The sequence below is a fragment of the Pristis pectinata genome, chromosome 3 (genome assembly GCF_009764475.1).
Source record: "Pristis pectinata isolate sPriPec2 chromosome 3, sPriPec2.1.pri, whole genome shotgun sequence".
NCBI lineage: Eukaryota > Metazoa > Chordata > Chondrichthyes > Rhinopristiformes > Pristidae > Pristis > Pristis pectinata.
Window position 1 is genome coordinate 69,955,615 of NC_067407.1, and position 20,831 is coordinate 69,976,445.

At 45.2% G+C, this 20,831-nt stretch overlaps 1 protein-coding gene across 1 annotated transcript in view; it reads right to left on the reverse strand.

The window, feature by feature from the left end:
• Window positions 1-5,513: 5,513 nt before the first annotated feature.
• serac1 (serine active site containing 1) overlaps window positions 5,514-20,831 on the reverse strand; it is a 51,839-nt gene continuing 36,521 nt past the window's right edge. The window contains exons 11-15 of the mRNA XM_052011966.1: window positions 15,799-15,899; window positions 13,727-13,824; window positions 11,802-11,984; window positions 9,464-9,607; window positions 5,514-6,344 (exon numbers count right to left, since the gene is read on the reverse strand). Coding sequence (XP_051867926.1) covers window positions 6,208-6,344; window positions 9,464-9,607; window positions 11,802-11,984; window positions 13,727-13,824; window positions 15,799-15,899 — 663 coding nt within the window. The 3' untranslated portion in view covers window positions 5,514-6,207. The remainder of the gene's footprint in view (window positions 6,345-9,463; window positions 9,608-11,801; window positions 11,985-13,726; window positions 13,825-15,798; window positions 15,900-20,831) is intronic.

Below are 20,831 nucleotides of genomic sequence, written 5' to 3' on the forward strand. Positions count from 1 at the left end.
GAATGCAAATTGAGGGGTTGGGGGGTTCCCTTTTGCCAGCAAAGGAAGTCAAGGTCTGCATGGCTGTCGGGAACCAACCCCCCCGAATGGTCGCAGTTTTAATTGCGGACTTGCCCGAGTGTATACTGGGGATAAATGTCCCTAAAAGGGACAGTCCCTACATACTAGTCGGGGCAAGTTTACTTTCGAGTCGCCCGAGCCACGGTGGTAGTCGGGGCGGCTAAATGGGAGCCAGTTGTTGTCCCCCCTCCCTCGCAGGTAGTCTACAGTCGACAGTATAGGGTACCCGGGGGGACACCAGGATATCACAGAGGCTGTGCAAGCCTTGCTGCAGGAGGGAGTCATTAGGCCCACAGCCTCCCCTTTCAATAGCCCCGTCTGGCCCATCCGGAAAAAGAATGGGACCTGGCGCATGACGGTGGACGACCGGCAGCTGAACAAGGCTGCTCGCCCTCCTCACTTCCGCAGTAGCCGATATAGTCACCCTCGTGGAGAATGTGTCAGGGCGCCCAGACAAGTCATGGTACGCCGTTATAGATCTGGCCAATGCTTCTTCTCCATCCCCCTCCACTATACCTCCCAGGATCAGTTTGCCTTTACCTGGGATGGGAGGCAATATACATATAGATGCCTCCCCCAAGGGTACATCCACAGTCCAACCATATGCCATGGGTTAATTGCACAAGATTTGCAGACCATTGAACTCCCCCTGGGGGTGGTAGCCACCCATTACATCGATGATGTCTTGCTGCAAGGCCATTCCAAGGCCATTGTTGCAGAAGCCCTTGACATGGTAATTTCCTCTCTCAGAGAGCGGGGCTGGGCCATTAATATGGAAAAGGTGCAAGCCCGGCCCAGGATGTATTGTTCTTGGGAATCCGCTGGCACGCCGGCGGGAGAGAGATCCCTGAGCCCGCATGGAACAAAATTTTGAATTTTGCCATCCCCAAGAACAAAACTGACACACAGAGGTTCGTGGGACTCCTTGGTTACTGGAGACAGCATATCCCGCACCTTACTATGATCCTGGACCCCTCCATAGGGTTTCCCGAAAAAAGGCCACCTTTTCCTGGGGGACTGAACGGCAGGCTGCCTTTGAGACAGCGAAGCAAGCTGTGGAGCAAGCCCTGCCCCTTGCCCCCCATCAGGAAGGGGTCCCCTTTGAATTACAAGTCTCCAGTAGCGAGTCGGTCGCTGAATGGAGCCTCTGGCAAAGGACCCAGGGGTGCAGAGTCCCACTTGGCTGCTGGAACCAAGTCCTTGCCGGAGGCTGCTGCCCACTACAGCCTTTTCGAGCGCCAGCTGCTGGCCTGTTACCTGGCGCTCCTCGCCACAGAACACCAAACTGGCACTGACCCCGTCATCCTTGGCCCCCACCTGCCCATCATGCAATGGGTCAAGTCCCCCGACTCCACTCACAAAGAGGGCCGAGCCTACAGGTCCTCAGTGGTGAAGTGGAAGTGGTACATCGTGGACCAGGCTGAGCCCAATCCGGAAGGGGTCAGCCACCTCCACGAAGAGGTCATGTGCTTTCCCCGATCCAGGAATCACTCCAGACATTCCCGAGATCGCGCCCTCCCCTGTGTCCTGGGGCCAACCTTTTCGAACTACCCTCGATCCCGAGCAGAAGTTGGCATGCCTGGTTTACAGGACGGCTCCAGCCGCTGGAAAAATGGGAAGCAACATTGGAAAGCGGCGGCACTTCATCCCGCCACGGGGAAAACAGTGGACAAAAGAGGGAGCGGTGGATCTAGTCAATTGGCTGAGCTGGCAGCGGTGACACTCACCGCTACAGAACTCCACCGGGCCAGTGCACATCTATACCGACTCTTGGGCAGTGGCCAACGGTATAGCGGTGTGAATGGCCCGGTGGCACGAAACAGGGTGGGAAATTCATGGATGCCCCCTCTGGGGGCCAGGAACATTGGTGCTATATCTGGGACCAAGCAGCCCAGAGACGCATATCGGTCCACCACGTGGATGCCCGTACACACAGAAAGACCCAGGAGGCCATCCATAATGCCACAGTGGACCAGGCTGCCCAGATATGTTGAACCTGACTTCAGTGCCCTAGCTGCATGGTGCACTGTAAGAGCGGCCACCTAGGGGCTGACAGTACACGTCGCTGGGCAGAACGGTTTGGGGTTCGCCCTTACAATGGACCAGTGTAAGACCATGGTTGTGAACTGCCCCATCTGCCAGCAGGTAAAACCACAAGGTTGGCTGATGGGGCCACCGGAGCCATATTCACCGCGGCACGGGAGCAGGTCGCGTGTGGCAGATAGATTATATCGGAACGCTCCCATGCCATAACAGAAAGCAATATGCCCTAACGATGGTGGGACACGTACTCAGGTGTCCTGGTGGCGGTGCCCTGTGAAAGGGCCGACCAGAACAGCACCATCAAGGGATTGCAGTACCTCTCCTCCATCTATGGAGTACCATGGGAGGTAAGTCCGCTCAGGGCTCCCATTTCGCGGGGGCCAAGGTACAAAACTGGCGGCAGAGGAAGGGATCTCGTGGCTGTTTCACATCCCCTACCATCCCCAGGCATCGGGCCTGATCGAGCGGATGAACAGCCTGCTGAAGGAGACGATACGCATGCTGACACCCTCCTGCACACTGCAGGGGTGGTCGGGCGTGCTACAGCAGGCTGTCGATCAGCTGAACACACAGCCCACGGGCCAAGGGGGGGGGGGGGGGGGGGTCTCCATTATCCCGCCATCTGGCTTACTCCCCACCATCCGACTTGCGAGACCCCAAATCCCCCGGGACTGAGGAGTCCAGGAGGGTCTGGGTCTGACAGCCACAAGACCCCCTCAGAAAGGGGAAGTCGTTGTGCGCAGTCCTGGGGACACTCGTTGGGTCACGATTCCAGGTTGAACTAACCTGTCCTGTCCCCATACCTGACACCTGACCCACTGGGAATGAGTTTGTTTCCCCCGCTACGGGACGATGGCACTGCTCCCTCCACCCTCCACCCCTTTCTGCTGACTGTAATGGTTGACGAGATGTCTGCTCAACCTTCCCTTGAAATTACTCACGGATCCACCAGCACCTCCAAAGATGGAACCATGGAGCACGTGGAAGGGTTGAATCTACCCCTGAATCCCGCACACGCCGTTGAAGCTTGCCATCGACGATGATTCCTTTGGCTACTTGTCAGAATGGACTGTTTACATGGACTCTCTTGTTTTTATTAATTTTCCTTTTATCTCTGTTGCGTGTGGGTTCTGTCTCCCTGTTGCACCTGTCGGGCTCGCTATATCCATGTTCGGGGGGGGCTGAGTGGCAGTTCCTTATCATTTCCCCCACCACTGCACATTCCTTCCAGAGATTCTGAATGGGGTGGGTGTTTTAGGAGCTGGTATTTCCCTTCATACAATTTGACCTCTATGCCAGTCCCGACCCTCAGAGCATTCCACAGTTACTGAGCATGCCAAGGGAATGCTGGTGTAGACGCCAGGATGATACAGTTCCACCTTTTCAGTTGGCCGTTGTGAGTTTGAGCGAGACTGGTGTCCAGGTGCCCCACAACCACTGCTGATGGTGCCGCTAAGCTGGGGCTCCCTAAACTCCAAACGTGTCCCACTGGATCTCCAGCTCCAGTACCTACCCGTGGCTCCCCACGGGCTGGTACAGTTTGCTGTCTTCCAGTGTTTGACAGTGCCCTGATCCACACTCGATGACCAGGGGAGCACCCAGCACACAGTGGGTACAGGGATAGCAGGGCCATCGCGGAGGCAGAGGAGGCTCGAGAGGATAGCCTGCGGCCCCCATATTGCACTGCCAGAATGTCCCATGAGAAACGACGACGGCAGCGGAGCTGGCTGCAGTCAGGCTGGTAACCTGGTGGAATCAGATGGCCCTGGATGATCCACTCTCTGAGAATGGTGGTACATGTGCGGTGATTACAGACGAGTACTGCACCTTTATCTCTGATAAATCCAGCAACCCCTCCAACTGGCTGCTCACTTCAGGTGGCCAGAACTCAGAACCAAGGGACCAGCTCCTCCAGCACGACACCTTATGGGAAACAAGTGGCCATTTAGGTCACTGGGGGATGTTGGGCTACTGTCACCCACTGGCCATTACCCTCCTTTTGTTTTTTATGGTTTCTGTGTACCCTGATAGCTCCTCCCTTGATTGACAACTTGTCTAACTTCCGAGGGGTGGAATGTAGTGAGACAGCACATGGCTGTCACGTGACAGTAATGACACTGACCCCCGCTGACTGGAGGACAGCATTGCTCCTCTGATCAGAAGTGATACTACTGTCAATCAAGGTGCGGCTCCACCCACCCCTCAGGTATGAGAGTACCTTTTGCCTCTGAACTTGCCTGACCACTGGCTGTGGCAGGAACCTTTGTCTTTGACTCCCACACCATTGGCTCGTTTAAATCACAACAGTGAGGCTCCGCCCAGCCTCCTGGCAACCATAAAAAGGGCTGCATCCCTAGCCCTTCCTCTTTGACGACCCCAGGAATAGTGAGACAACACTGCAGAGATCATTGGTAAGAGTGCATCACTACATGGTCAGGGAGCATTTCACTCAGACTAAGGGAGCGTTAAGGGCCAATGCTAGTGTGGGACAGGCATTGAAGTGTTATATCCTGAGGTTATACATTGTTATTGTGTGCCTGTTTGTATGTGTGAGAGGGAGAGAGGGAGAGAGGGAGAGAGGGAGAGAGGGAGAGAGGGAGAGAGGGAGAGAGGGAGAGAGGGAGAGAGGGAGAGAGGGAGAGAGGGAGAGAGGGAGAGAGGGAGAGAGGGAGAGAGGGAGAGAGGGAGAGAGGGAGAGAGGAGAGAGGGAGAGGGGAGAGAGGGAGAGAAAGAGGCAGAGGAGGGGAGAGAGGGAGAGAGGGAGAGAAAGGGAGAGAGGGAGAGAGGGAGGAGGAGAGAGGGAGAGAGGCGCAGAGAGAGGGAGAGAGGCGCAGAGAGAGGGAGAGAGGGAGAGTGTGTGTGTGTATTTTACCCCAGTTGCGATTTCCCTTTCATGTTCATGGTATCCTGTGCGTGACTGAGCGTGTGTCTGTTTCCCATCCATTCTGTCCTGCGTTTGCCTTTGTAATTAAACTAGTTTTGGTCTACAAAAGCTCATTTCAGAGTCCTTGATCCTTAAGACAGTAAAGAACAATTTCACAACAATGACCTACTCCTATTTCTTAAGTCTTATGACTCCTTTGGCATGCATCACTCATTGAATCCATTACTCATTTCTTCTTTGCCCAAATAATGTTGCACAAAGGCTTTTCAGTCTGAAACACTGATCCTATTTCTCTTCCCAAATGCTGTCTGACCTATTGAGTATCTCCAGCATTTTCTGTTTTTTAACCACTTTAGATCTTCAGCATCTGCAACTTGACTCATACTACCTTATTTCTCTATGGCATGATCTGATTCATTTCCCTCATCCCACCATTATCACTCTCTTGCCTTCAAATTACAAGCCTTATGGGTGCATGTCCATTCCAGAAATTCAGGCAGGTAACTAATTGAGTGCAATGCTGAAAGAGTGGTGCCATTATTTTATTGCTCAACAACATCAATAAAGCACATCTTAGCATTTAGCTTAATGCTGATTGTGGTTCTTCTTACAGACAAATTGACTGCCCAGTCTCCAAGATTACAACTGTGATACACTTTAAACACAGCGCTCACAGAACAGATACATGTTTTATTACCAAAGAAGAAAATCTAAATGTAGGTGGATTGGCTGCACCACCCAACATGCATACTTGGTCAAATATTTTTATATACCGACATCTTACTACTGTTAAATCAAATAATGGCTGCAGAATCAGATACAATAATAGGCAGCTCCAGAGGAAAACCAATGGGTGTTGTGTAAATTGGGCTAATTAAGATGTTAACTTTACCAAGAAAGGCAAAGAGCAAAGTTAATTAATCAAATAGTTCCAGTCATTGATAAATATTTTGCTTATTGTAATTTTAAAAGCATTTTTATACACGGTTATCTGTCCTTTCAAAACTTTAACAAAATAGTTATTTGAATTGCTGTCAGAATACAGGATTCATTGCCCTTTATTATATACAACTTAAAAATAATCCTCGAATGTTATCATTCTTGGCATTTTCAAAGTTTTGCTTACATGAAGAAACTTTATTAGAATGCACCATGGAAACCAGGGTCCTTCTACAAATCAAAATATTGGCACTTTGGAGAACTCCAAATGGGGAAGTAATTCAGCTTTTGAGTACTTGTGCCAGAGCATCTTTTATAAATTTCAAACTCTGCTGATAAATGAAGGAGTCTCTGCTTCTGGGTTTGCAAATATCTAGATGATTAACATCCAATGGAATAAAATCCCCGATCCCCAAATCTGAAAAATAATTTTAAAAAACTGTAATGTACAGCAGAAAGTTATACACATTACACAGAATAATTACAAATAACCTTGGTAAGAAAATAAATATGTGCAAAAAACCCAAAGGATTTAGTAGATAGGTGTGCAACACATTGAGTACTGATTCTGATTGAACCAAACTGAAGACTTTAATCCAAGGTCACCAACCAGAAAAGTTAACTATTTCTTTCTCTCTACAGAAAATTCCTGACCTGAATATTTCCAACACTTTCATAGTCATACAGCAAGGTAACAGGCTGTTTGGCCCATCAAGTCCATGCTGACCAGCAACCACCAGCACACTGATCCCATTTTATTCTCCTCATAGTCCATCAACCCTCCCCCTCTCCCCCCAGATTCTTCATTCACCTACACACAAGGGGTAATTTACAGTTTCCATTTAATCTCTCAACTCACACATCTTTGGGATGTGGGAGGAAACCAGAGCACCCAGAGGAAACCCACACAGTCACAGGGAGAAAGGTCAGAACTGAACCCAGGTTACGAGAGCTGTTTTTATCTCAGGATGATGCAAGTGGCCTTCTCCCAATGATAATTTCAAGTTTTTTTTTCCTAAGAGATGCATACTAATATCAGGATAGGGTTTCAATGTTTCTTCAGTGACAAAATCCTCAATGTCAACTTGATAGCTTCCAACAATCATGGCATCTATATTAAAGTTGAAATTACTGACACTTCACAAAATCCCTGTTGAACCCCACTGTATACAACCCCCCCCCATCACTTGAACTCCCAACAACTGCCACCCTTTGTTTTCTCCCAATGAACCAAATTTTCATCCAACTTTCCCCTTTCCATAGACATTTACTTTGATGATCAATCTGTCACGTAGGACTTTGTCAAACAGCTAGCTAAAATTCACCTCAAATGTGCATTCTCATTGAGCTGCCTTGTTATCGCCTCAAAAATTTCAACCAAGTTAGGCAGGCACAACTTAATAAATCAATGTTTACTGTCTTTGATTATCCCATGTCTCTCCAAAATTTTATTTATTCTGTCCCTCAATTTTTCTGATTATTTCCCCACTACCAATTTGAGCTGACTGACCTAAAGAATGAGCAACCTTTCTCCCCACAAAATCATCTGGTGTAAGAATAATTTACATGTTACTTTATCAATTGAGGCCCAACATTGATTGGCATAAGTAAAACACCAACCATTCTCCCTTGTATTGAATGATCAGTATTTTGCTTAGAAGAAAATATTAATAGATTCAGTTAGGCCATAAAACGTATCTGGCTGTGACCTTTTTGTGATCCTGGAATGTTTCTAAAAGCTTGCTCATCACAGATCGCTATTCCAAATTTCTTGTATTTTCCTGCAGTTTTTCTGGAACTTTATTTATCTTCACCTTTCCTTTATCTTGCGGCTTATAGCACATGAACAACTAGGTCCCACATGGTGGGCTGGTTCAGAAAGTTAAGGAACAAGAGATCCGTGGCACATTGGCAAACTGGATCCAAAAGAGGAGGCAGAGGGTAGTGTTGGATGGGTGCTTTTCTGACTGGGTCTGTAACAAATGATGTAGCACAGGGATTGGTGCTGGGGCCTTTGTTGTTTGTGATTTATATAAATGACATGGATGAGAATGCAGGTGGTCTGATTAGTAAATTTGCAGATGACATGAAAAGTGGTGGAGTTTAGACAGCGAAAAAGGTTGGCTAAGGATACAGCAGGGGACAGGTCAGCTGGAAAGTTGGGCAGAGCGGTGGCAGATGGAATTTAATCCAGACAAGTGTGAAATAGTGAACTTTGGGAGGTCAAATTCTGGTAGGACATATGGAGTAAATGGCAGGTACCTTAGGATCTGACATACAGAGAGACCTTGAAGTGCAAGTTCACTGCTCACTGCAAGGATGAACAGGTTAAGTGTCTGTGAGAAGAGGACTGACAAGGAATTGAAGACATTGAAGAGGACTCCAGGGAGAGGTGGCGAATTAGGTACACAATTGGCTTGATGGTAGAAAGCAGAGAGTGACGGTGGAAGGTTGTTTCTCAAACTGGAGGCCTGTGACTAGTGGTGTGTCTCGGGGTCAGTTCTGGGCCCATTATTATTTGTCATCTATATCAACAATTTGGATAAGAATGTACAAGGCGTGGTTAGCAAGTTTGCAGATGACCCTAAAATAGGTAGTATAGTGGACAATGAAGGAGGTTATCAAAAAAATACAGGGGGATCTTGATCAGCTGAGTAAGTGGGCCAAAGAATGGCAAATGGAGTTTAACTCAGATGAGTGTGAGGTGTTGCATTTTGGAAAGTCAGATCCAGGTAGGACTTTCACAGTGAGCGGCAGGGCCCTGGGGAGTGTTGTAAAAACAGAGAGACCTTGGAGTACAAGTACATGGTTCACTGAAAGTGGAATCACAGGTCGACAGGGTAGTGAGGCGGCTTTGGCATGCTGGCCTTCATAATGTACAGGGCACAGAGTAATAAATGGTGGAAGGTCATGGTGCGGTTGTACAGGACGCTGGTGAGGGCTGCTCTTGGAGTATTGTGTTCAGTTTTGGTCACCCGCTATAGGAAAGATGTTATTAAACTGGAAAGAAGTGCAGAAAAGATTTACAGGACTTGAGGGACTGAGTTAGAGGGAGAGGTTGGACAGGCTAGGACTTTATTTCTTTAGCATAGGAGACTGAGAGGTGATCTTATCGAGGGCGTATAAAATCATGAGGGGCATAGATTGCACTCAGTCTTTTTCCTAGGGTTGGGGAATCTAGAAGGCATTGGTTAAGGTGGAGGAGGGAAAGATTTAATAGGAACTTGAGGGGTAACTTTTTTTTTTACAGAAAGGGTGGTATCTATGTGGAATGAACTGCCAGAGGAAGTGGTTGAAGCAGGTACAATAAACAACTTTTAAAAGACAGATGGACAGGTACATGGATAGGAAAGTTTTAGAAGGTTATGGGCTAAACGCTGGTAACTGGGACTAGCTTGGATGGGGCACCTGGGTTGGCATGGATCAGTTGGCCAAAGGGCCTGTTTCCATACTGTATAGCAATAGAATACCTGTACCAGAGCAAAGTGAACTGTTAGCAATGTAACTAACTGAGGTTTGGGATGATCTGTACTATACCTGCTGAATTTAGAGGTACCACATGAAGTTTGATCATACTGCCGATGTTTGTTGGTAGCATTTCTCCAAAGCTCAGTATGTTAACTTCTTGGTCCTTTACCAGCTTGGTGAAATTATTGTTCAGTTCTGTCAAAGCAGGTGAATCTACAAGAGAATATTCAAAGTTGAACAAACCGTTGATGATTGATTCCAATGTCTTTGTTTTAGGGGACAAGTCCAATTAGCTCATTATTACAATTCAACATGTTACCAAAGGAAATCCTGCAAAAGTGGGATTTAGGTATTCATTGCACATCCCATGTTTGAAAGACTTGCATTTTATATGGACCACGTTGGATTCCAGTAATAGTGCTGGAGACAGGTGTGGCATCATCAAGATAATGTTAGTGTAATTGTAGTAATATTAACAACTTTAAAAATACGAAAGAAAGTTTTATGAACTTCAATTCTGATCTCCACTATCTTTTCAATTCCCTCTGTTCATCTTCCATATTCTTTACTTGGGACTTCTCAAATCCGGCAAGATATTAAACATTTGTATGTGTCACAATATCTGCTTAGTGTATCATCTTGGGTAGCTGAATTTCACCATGTTGTGTTGCTCAGATCTGATTCCCATGATTTCCCCAAGGCTAATGATTCCACCCTTTCATTTCTCCCTCTCGTTTGGAGGCAGTACTCAATGTTGGAATCACTCAGACCAACGGATGCCCTACACTAGTGTTTCTCAGGCTGCTGAGGCTCTTTCTCAGCCCAGGTTTACTCTGGTCTACTTTTCAGTAAAGTCATTAGCTGCATTTGTTTCTGTTTCCTCAGTTACTAAATTTTATTTCCATTTCTCCTCTAGTCACGATTGCTGAAACCCTCTCAATACAATCCAGACAGTGGGTGTAACTGATCGTCACCAGAAACTGAGGAGCAATACAGCATTTCTTGAAATAGCAAACCTGGGGAAAAATGGCTGAACGTTTATGTTAAAAAGTCAGCAGACGTTCTCAATCTCTGGTGAAAATGTTTTGGAACTGGAAATACATGGGATGCTTGACTACTTTTATTTTTAAAAATGTTTGTAGGAAGAATTATTGAACACAAGAAAACAGGAGCAGGAGTAGGCCACTGGCCCCCTCAAGCCTGCCCCACCATTCAATATGATCACGGCTGATCTACACTGGCCTCATCTCCTCTTCCATGCCTGTTCCCCATAACCATCAATTCCCCACCTTTCAAAAGTTTATCCATCTCTACCTTAAATATTTATAACAACCTTTTAGGGTAAGAATTCCAGAGACTGACCACCCTATGCAGAAAGAAATTTCTATCCACCTCAGTTTTAAATGACCAGCCCCTTATTTTGTATCTATGTCCCCTCATCCAAGAGTGAAAACATCTCAACATCTACCCCGTCATGTCTCTTCAGGATCTTGTATGTCTCAGTAAGATCACCCCAACTTCTTCTGAAGTCCAAAGGATACAGGCCCATCCTGTCTAGCCTCTCTTAATAGGGCAACCCTCTCATTCCAGGAATTAGCCTGGTGAATCACCTTTGGGCTGCCTCCAATGCTACTACATCCTTTTTAAGGCAAGGGACCAAAACTGTATGCAGTACTTTAGGGCTGGCCTCACCAACACCCTGTACAAGTGCATCAAAACCTCCCTATTCTTAAACTGCAAACCAACCCCCCCCCCCCACCACCCTCCCCCCACAATAAAGGCCAACATGCTGTTTACTTTCTTAACTACTTGTTGGATCTGCTTGCTAATGTTTGTGATTCATGCACTAGAACACCTAGATCCCTCTGAACTTCACTCATTTGCAGTCTTTCTCTATTTAGATAATAATCTGACTTTTAATTCCTCATACCAAAGTGCATGACCTCACACTTCCCCACATTAAACCCCATTTGACGGGTTTTCACTCAGTCCCTCAATCTACCTATAACCTGTTGCAGAACCACAATATCCTCATCACAATGTGTCCTTTCCACCTATTTGTAAGTCATCAGCAAACTTGGATACCTACATTCTGCACCCCCCCCCCCCCCCCACCCCCCCCAAAGGTCATTCATGTAAATAGTACAAAATTGCAGGCCAAGAACTGATCCTTAGGGTAACTCCTCTAGTTATATATTTCCATCCTGCAAAAAGACCCATTTATTCCAACTGTTTTCTATGTGACAGCCAGTTTTCAATTCATGTAACGTTAAGCAGTAATATTGCTTTGTCTGCTGCCAGTGGTCTATAAGCTTCCATATAAAATTCAGACATCAAATGATGTGCACAGTCACTGACAGAACAAAACCAGACAGAAAATGGAGTCAATCAGACAAGCCAGTCTTACCTTTACTAAGCTCCATGACTTCAACAGAAGGAAACAGCAGAAAGCGGGCATTGAGAGAGTACTCAGCTAGGTGAGATCCACAGTGAGGTACACTGTAAAACACAATCCCTTGAGTATTCTGAACCACTGACCTCATTTCAGGATCCTCTGAAGCATCTAAAAGTATCTTTTTGACTAACAAGCCTGCAATTGAAAAGGATTGTATTAAGGATTCAGTTAAATGGAGGCAAGTGGCTGCAGATGCTGGAATCTGGAGCAACACACAAAATGCTGGAGGAACTCAGAACTCAGCAGGTCAGGCAGCATCTACAAAGGCAAATGGACAGTCGTCGAGTCCAGATAAAGGGTCTTGACCCGAAACGTTGACTGTCCACTTACCTCCATAGATGCTGCCTGACCCACTGGGTTCCTCCGGCACTTTGTGTGTTGCCTACGTTAGTTAAGTGCAGGGACAACAGAATTCATGGACTTCCGTGTTTGGACCAAGGCTGTAATGAGGTCAGGAGCAGAGTGACTTTGGCAGAATGCAGACTGAGCTTCTGTAAGCAGGTTGTTGCTACACAAGTGCCACTTGATAGCACTATTCATTATCCCTTCCATCACTTTGCGGATAATCAAGAGTAGACGGAGGGGGTGGTACTTGACTGGGTTGGATTTGTCCTGCTTCTTCTGGGCAAAATTCACAGTTGGGCTGATGCCAGTGTTGTGGCTGTACTGGAACAGCTTGGCCAAAGGTACAGCAAGTTCTGGAGCACAAGTCTTCAGTGCTCCTGCCAGAATGTTGTCAGGCCTTTGCTGTACCCTTTCCTGACATTATGTGGAATGAATCAAATTAGCTGAAGACTGGCATCTATCATGCTGGGGACCACTGGAATCTGGCTGAAGATTCTTGCAAATGCTTCAGCTTTCTCTTTTGCACAGATGTGCCTGACTCCCCCATCATTGAGTATGGGGACATTTGTGGAGCCTCCTCCAGTGAGTTACTTTATTGTCCACTGACTGGATGTGGCAGGACTGCAGAAGTTAGATCTGGTCTGTTGTCTGTGTTATTGTGTTTACTTCGGCCACAAATGGATGTTAAGGCCTTTGCAACAGTGAAGGAATTAACCAGAATGACACCGAGGACATCTGGATAGACTGGAGAAGCTGGGCTTAGAACAGAAAAGACTAATGAGTGATATGATGGAGATATTCACAGTTTTGATGAAGTAAGTAGGGAGACACTGCTTCCAATGGTGGGAAAGTTAGTGACTAGAGGACAAAGATTTACAGCAATTTGCAGAAGAAACAGAGGTGGCTTAGTGGTGCAGGTAGTAGAGCCGCTGCCTCTCAGCACCAGAGACCCGGGTTCAATCCTGACCTTCGGTGCCAACTGTGTGGAGTTGTGACCACATGGTTTCTTCCGACTGCTCCGGTTCCCTCCCACATCCCAAAGACGTGTGGGTTGGTGGGTTAATTGGACATTACAAATTGCCCCTTGTATGTGGGTGAATGGTGGGATCTGGGGTAACTGATGAGAATGTGGAGAGAATAAAGTGGCATCAATGTAGGATGAGTGTAAATGGCTGGTTGATGGTCGGCACAAACTTGGTGGGCTGAAGGGCCCGTTTCCCTGTTGTATCTCTCTCCATGACAGAAAATACTTTTCAAAAACGAAGCATGGTTGTTATGATCTGGTGCATTGCCAGAGAGGGTGGTGGAAGCAGATTCAATACTAACATTGAGAAAGGGATTGGATAAAGGGGCAAAGAAAATGTCAGAGCTGTGGAGATAGAGCAGAGAGTGGGACCAAATGTATGCAGGGGTGTGATGAGCCCCCACCTGTAATCATAGATCATAGTTCTGTGATTAAAAGGGGTTTCATGGATTGGCAATGATAAAGCAGAGACAGAGGAAAAAACCTGTTTGATGTGAAGGGTTCTTACCTCCCATACTGTGTGCTACCCACACCACTGGCCTGTCCCCAACACCTGCAGCTTTCAGTTTGGACAGCAGCTCCCGACCCCTGTAGGCCAGGGATTTCCTGGATAAAAATACAAGGCACATTCTCTTCACTACTGTAAACTCATACTGGTTTTAAATTTAACAATTGCTTTTCAGTGTTTAAAATGAATAATGTCGAACCTTCCACAAAGTAACAAACAGGATTAAAAATTATTCTTGTTAAATTACAACCCCAGTCTTTAAATAACTTATTAGCATTTGGCAAAGTCAATAAACCTGGAGGTAAACTGTGAAAGGCATCACAAAACTCTAATAAAACAGGAACAGAATGTGCTAGAAACACTGCTTGACCATGAAATAATAATACTCTCTCTCCACAGATGCTGCCTGACCTGCTGAGTGTTTTCTTCATTGTTTTTTGTTTCAAATTTCCAACATTTGCAATTTTTTTGATTTCAAATTCTGATGAAAGGTCATCAACATAAAATGTTAACCATATAAATCACTTCAAAGTATTAAATATTTCAGCTTAGTAGGAAGTATCTAAATAGAAAGGAGTAGCAAGATTTATCACTACCATTTGTCAGTTTATTCATTATAATAAAATACTGGCTTAAAGATGAACTCTCGATCTCTCAATCTACCTCGTCATGGCCCTTGCACTGTCTACCTGCACTACACTTTCTCTGTAACTGTAACACTGAATTCTGTTCTTTTTTTCCTTTTTACTACCTTGATGTACTGATGTGATGAAATGATCTGTCTAGATGGCATGCAAACAAAAGCTTTTCACTGTATCTCAGTATGTGACAATAATAATAATAAAAACAATGCTTTGGGAGATCAAATGTAAAGGGACAGTACACTGTTAATGGCAAGACTCTTAACAATGTTGACGTGCAGAGGGATCTTGGGGCCCAAATCCATAGCTTCCTGAAAGCGGCTACATAGGTTGATAGAGCGGTAAAGGCGGTGTATGGCATACTTGCCTTTATTAGTTGAGGCATTGAGTTCAAGAGTCAGGAAGTTACGTTGCAGCTTTATAAAACTCTAGTTAGGCCACATCTGGAGTATTGCATTCAGTTCTGGTCACCCCATTACAGGAAGGATGTAGATGATGTAGATGTAGAAGAGGTTTACCAAGATGCTGCCTGGATTAGAGGGCATGTGCTATAAGAAGAGATTGGATAAACTTGGGTTGTTTTCTCTGGAGCGGCGGAGGCTGAGGGGAGATCTGATAGAAGTTTATAAGATTATGAAGGCATAGGTAGCGTAGACAGCTGGTATCTTTTTCCCAGGGTTGAAATGTCTAATACTAGAGGGAATGCATTTAAGGTGAAAGGGTATAAGTTCAAAGGAGATGCCCGGGGCAAGTTTTTTTGTGAGAGTAGTAGGTGCCTGGAATGCGTTGCCAGGGTGGTTGTGGAGGCAAATACGATAGAGGCGTTCAAGAGACTCTTCGACAGGCACATGAATGTGCAGGAAATGGAGGAATATGAACATTGTATAGGCAGAAGGGATTATTTTAGTCAGGCATTTGATTACTAATTTAATTAGTTTTGCACAACATCGTGGGCTGAAGGGCCTGTTCCTGTGTTGTGTTCCAATAATAAACCAATTACATATCCCTGAGAAATAAAAACACTCTACCATCATCCTTCAACATCACTTGTTTGGCCTGTCATTTAAAGTGCCTTTAATGTCTTCAATTTATCTGGGAGACATCAGTAGGTAGTAACCTTGGGTCAGAAGATTATGGACTTGGCCAGTTTTATCCAATGCTTCACTACAAGAGGTGCTGCCTTTTCAATGAGACTTTAACTGGAGGCTGCAAATGCACAATGCAAGGAGAAGGAGCTTTCCCAGTTCCTTTCTCAAGCATCATCTCCAAGATAGATTCTATAATCATTTGCTGCCATCAGTAACAATAACCATACTTGAAAGGCAACCACTCTCATCAGTAGCTTTGGAGACATCATCAGAACATGACTTATATGAATGCACATCCTTACTGTTTCTGTAAAAATGTAGTAGACAGGAGCCTCATACATACCTCTCATTCTCCACAGGGCACTTGGATCTCCAGTCACTGAGGTGAGTGTCATACTCCACTGTTAATATCCTTAGACTGGGACAATCTGCAGCCAACCAGGCCTGAAGGCAAAAATCAGGAATATGTATGCATTAAGTCAAAAAAAAATCAAACTGGAAGGATTTATTAGAAGTCTAACAATGGTTTCTAAACTCACTCTCACTGCAGATGACATGCAGTTTAATTGCAACTGGTGGAAATGGCAAAGGATGATAAGCTAGATGCAGAAGCTGATAGGGTGAAAGGTGAGGACTGGGGGAACTCTATCCCTGTTCTGTTTGGGGGGGTGGTGGTGGGGGGGAATGAGAGAAGTCCAGGAAATGGAGAAAATGCAAGAGAGGGCTCCCTCAACCCCAGTAGAGGCGTTGTCACATTTCCTGAAAAAGGATGACATTTCACATGCCCTGGAACATAAAGCCTCACCTTGAGACCAGGTGGTGGAAGCAGAGAAACTGGGAGAAAGGGATGGCATCCTACAAGAGAAGGTGGGAAGAGGTGTAGTCTAAATAGCTGTGAGAGTTGGTGTGTTTATAGTAAATGTCAGTGGATAGTTTGTCTCCTGAGATGGAGACAGAGAGATCTAGAAAAGGGAGAGAAGTGTTGGAAATGGTCCAAGTGAATTTGAGAGCAGGGTGGAAGTTAGTAGCAAAGGTGATAAAATAAATAAGTTCTGCCCAAGTGCAGGAAGCAGCATCAATGCAGTCCTCGATGTAGCAGAGAAAGAATTGGGAGGGGTACAAGGTTTAGAACAAGGACTGTTCTACATGGCCAACAAAATTTACAGACATAACCAGGGCCTGTGGCTGCACCTTTGATTTGTAGAAAGAGAGAGGAGTCAAAAGAGAAGCTTTCACCCAAGGCACCAGGTAAGAGTAAGAACAAGTTCTACCAGGTGGACAAGAGTGTGAGAATATTTTTAAACAAGAGTTAGATGGATACTTGATGAGCGAGGGTCATAGAGTCATGGAGCAATAGAGCATGGATACAGGCCTTTCGGCCCAACAAGTCCATACCGACCACAGCAAAACATATGTCAGGCTGCTGTTTATCGGTTACAGCTTGGTGTTCAACACCATCATCGCTTCAGTGCTAATCAACAAGCTTCAAAACCTGACCCTCTGTACCTCCCCCTGCAACTGGATCCTCAACTTCCTTATTGGGAGACCACAGTCATTGCATATCGGTAGTAACATCCCCTCCTCGCTGACAATCAACACAGGCGCACCTCAAGGATGTGCGCTTAGCTCACTGCTCTACTCTGTCTACACTCATGACTGTGTGCCTAGGCACAGCTCAATCGCCATCTATAAATTTGCTGATGAATCACTGCTGTTGGTAAAATCTCAGATGGTGATGAGGAGGCGTACAGGAGTGAGATGGATTGGCTGGTTGTGTGGTGTCGCAACAACAACTTTGCATTCAACGTCAGCAAGACCAAGGAATTGATTGTGGACTTCAGGAAGGGGAAGTCAGGAGAACACACATCAGTCCTTATTGAGGGGTCAGCAGTGGAAAGGGTGAGCAGCTTCAAGTTCCTGGGTGACAACATCTTAGAGGATCTACCTTGGGCCCAACACATCAATGCAATCACAAAGAAGGCACGCCAGCGGGTCTACTTCATTAGGAGTTTGAGGAGATTTGGTATGTCATCAAAGACTCTTGCAAATTTCTACAGATGTATGGCAGAGAGCATTCTGACTGATTGCATCACTGCCTGGTATGGTGGCTACAATGTTCAGGATTGAAAGAGGCTGCAGAGGGTTGTAGACTCAGCCAGCTCCATCACGGACACAACCCTCCCCGCCATTGAGGACATCTTCAAGAGGCGGTGCCTCAGGAAGGCAGTATCCATCATTAAGGACCCTCACCACTCAAGACATGCCCTCTTCTCATTACGGCCATTGGGGAGGTGGTACAGGAGCCTGAAGACCCACACTCATTATTTCAGGAACAGCTTCTTCCCTTCCACCATCAGATTTCTGAACGGTCCATGAACACTACCTCATTCTTCTTTTGCACTATTTATTTTTGTAACATATTAATTTTTACAGCAGGAAATTAAGGAATATGGAGGAATTTAAGATAGAGGGATATGTGGGAGGAAGGGGTTAGATAGTCTTAGGAGTGGTTTGAAGGTTGGCACAACATGGTGGGTTGAAGGGCCTGTATTGTGCTGTATTGTTCTATGGCAGCAGTAATAAGACATTACCGCTGCTGCAAAACAACAAATTTCACGACATAAGTCAGTGATAATAAACCCAATTCTGATTCCACCTAGCTAGTCCCAATTTCCTGCATTCTGCCAATATTGATGTAACTATCCAAGTGCTTCTTAAATGACACGGTTGTACCTGCCTCAACCACTTCCTCTGGCAGCTCATTCCATATACTCACCACCCTCTGCGTGAAAAAGTTGCCCCTCAGGTCCCTTTTAAATCTTTCCTCTCTCACCCTAAATCTATGCCCCCTAGTTTTGGACTCCTTTATCTTGGGGAAAAGACTGCTACCATCCACCTTATCTATTCCTTTCATAATTTTAAACAGTTCTATAAGGTTGCCCCTCATTCTCCTACGTTATAAGGAATAAAGACCTAGCCTGGCCAACCTCTCCCCATAACTCAGGTCCTCTAGTCCTGCCAACGTCCTCAAATCTTTTCTGCACTCCTTCCAGTTTAACCACGTCTCTCCTATAAAGGGTGACCAAAACTGTACACCGCACTCCAAGTGTGGCCTTACCAACAACTTGTACAACTGCAACATAATGTCCCAACTCCTATACTCTATACTCAATGCTCTGACTGATGAAGGCCAGCATGCTAAACGCCTTTTTCATCAGGGGTGAAAGGTTATTACACGTAGATGGGAATGTGAATTTAAGTTGGGGTCAGATCAACCATGATTTTATTGAAAGGCAGAGCAGGTCTGAGGAGTCAAATGGCCTACTTCTGCTCCCAATTTGTATGCTTCAATGGGATTCCCCTGTTGAACATCTACTACATTTATTTCCATGAACTTTTTTGGAGAAGCTTTTCAAGTAACAATAAAATTCTAAAACAGTGAGCAAGTATTTCATGAGGACCCGTACATCCCCAAAAGTAAGATCTCCAAGCTCTGTATTAGCACCCTAGCCTTTGAATTAGAAGGTCATAGATTCAAGTCCAACTTTAGAATAGAACACAAAATAATCTAGTCCCCCTCAGAGGGAGCACACACTGTCATGTGCAGTGTTAAACCAAGGCTCCATATGGTGCCTTGGGCAAAAGATACTGTGGCACTATTTCGATGATGTGTAAAGGATGTTCGTTACTGCCATTGCCCTTAGCAGTATTTCTCCCCCATTCAACATCATTACTTCAGATAATTGGATTGTTGTGTGCAAATTATTGCCATGTTTCAATGTTGCAACAATGACTACAATTCAAAGACTATTTCATTTGATACAAAACAATTTGGGATGTCCTGAAGTTGCATGAGCCACTGAAGAAATGCAAGTGAAAAATCAAAAAGCTGCAGATGCTGGAACTCTGAAATACAAGTAGGCAAAAACTGTAGGCTCTGAAAATACAAAACAAAAACAGCAACTCTTGGGTCCCTCATCAGGTCAGCAGCATCTGTGAACAGAGAAACAGAGTTCATGTTTCAGGTCAATGATCTTCCATCAGAACTGGAAAAGTGGGGAAATTGGTTTATTATTGTCACATGTACCGAGCTACAATGAAAAAGTTTGTTCTGCATGCCATCCATACGGATCACCTTATTCACATCAGTGCATCGAGGTAGGACAAGGGAAAGCAATAACAGAATGCAGAATACAGTGTCACAGTTACAGAGAAAGTGCAAGGGCCATAACAAGGTAGATTGAAAGGTCAAGAGTCCATCTTATCATAGTAGGGGACTGTTCAATAGTCTTATAATGGCAGACTAGAAGCTGTCCTTGAACCTGGTGGGACATACTTTCAGGCTTTTGTATCTTCTGCCTGATGAGAGGGGGAAGCAGTGGGAATTTACAGGGTGGGTGGGGTCTTTGATTATGTTAACTGCTCAAGTTGCAGAAAGATTATTTGTTCTTATTTTGGTTTCAATTTGTTCTTTCCTCTTTCATCTCTAGCTGCTTTTTTTTAAAAAGTAATTATTACCTGGACAACCTTAGTCTGCACCCTATCACAGACACCCCTCTGGTCTCTCCTGCTCCCCCTCTGCAACTTAAACCACACTTGTTTTCTCATCTCTCCCATTCTGATGAAGGGTCATTGATTTCAAACATTATCTGATGCTCCTGCACAGATGCTGCTTAATCTGCTGAGTTCATCCAGCATTTGTATTTGTAAAAAAATACAAGTCCTCATGCATTTTCTTCAAGAACAATTCTTCTGATTGATGAGCAGAGTTATACCAAATGTCAAGTCTTAGCAAAATTTACCACATGCACTCAGTGGGGTTATTACAACAATGACACTTTCAGATCAATGGCCCACTTTTAATATCATTATTTTGAACCATGCCAGTCTACACTGTACCATAACTGATTTACACAATCAGTTGTCCCTATTACAATTACTAGCAGCCATACCCGAACACATTTTAGGGAAAGATCAGGTTTCACCCATCACCAATACATTTGAGCCCAATCAAAATCTCACCACTGCAGCTGGACCAACATTAGTTGGTCAACTAGTAACTGATTGAATATGCATTTCCATGCAAAAATGCAAAGAAGAACAACTCAGAACACACAGAATGAAAGGGGATTATATACATTTTTGGTGAGATCATTTCTGCCGCCTCCAGCGTCCTTAATAAGCACGAGCCATTAAATGGGCCACAGGAAAATTGACAAACTTAAGTCCTGAACATTTATTCCTGAAAAACTATGAGAAAGCATGGACAAAGTCCAAGAGGTATGGAATTTAATGGAGGATAGCAAATAATTAAAGCTTGTCAAAAGTGAAGAAAACAGTAGTAGACAACAGGAACTGGAGCAAGCATCTGTAGCT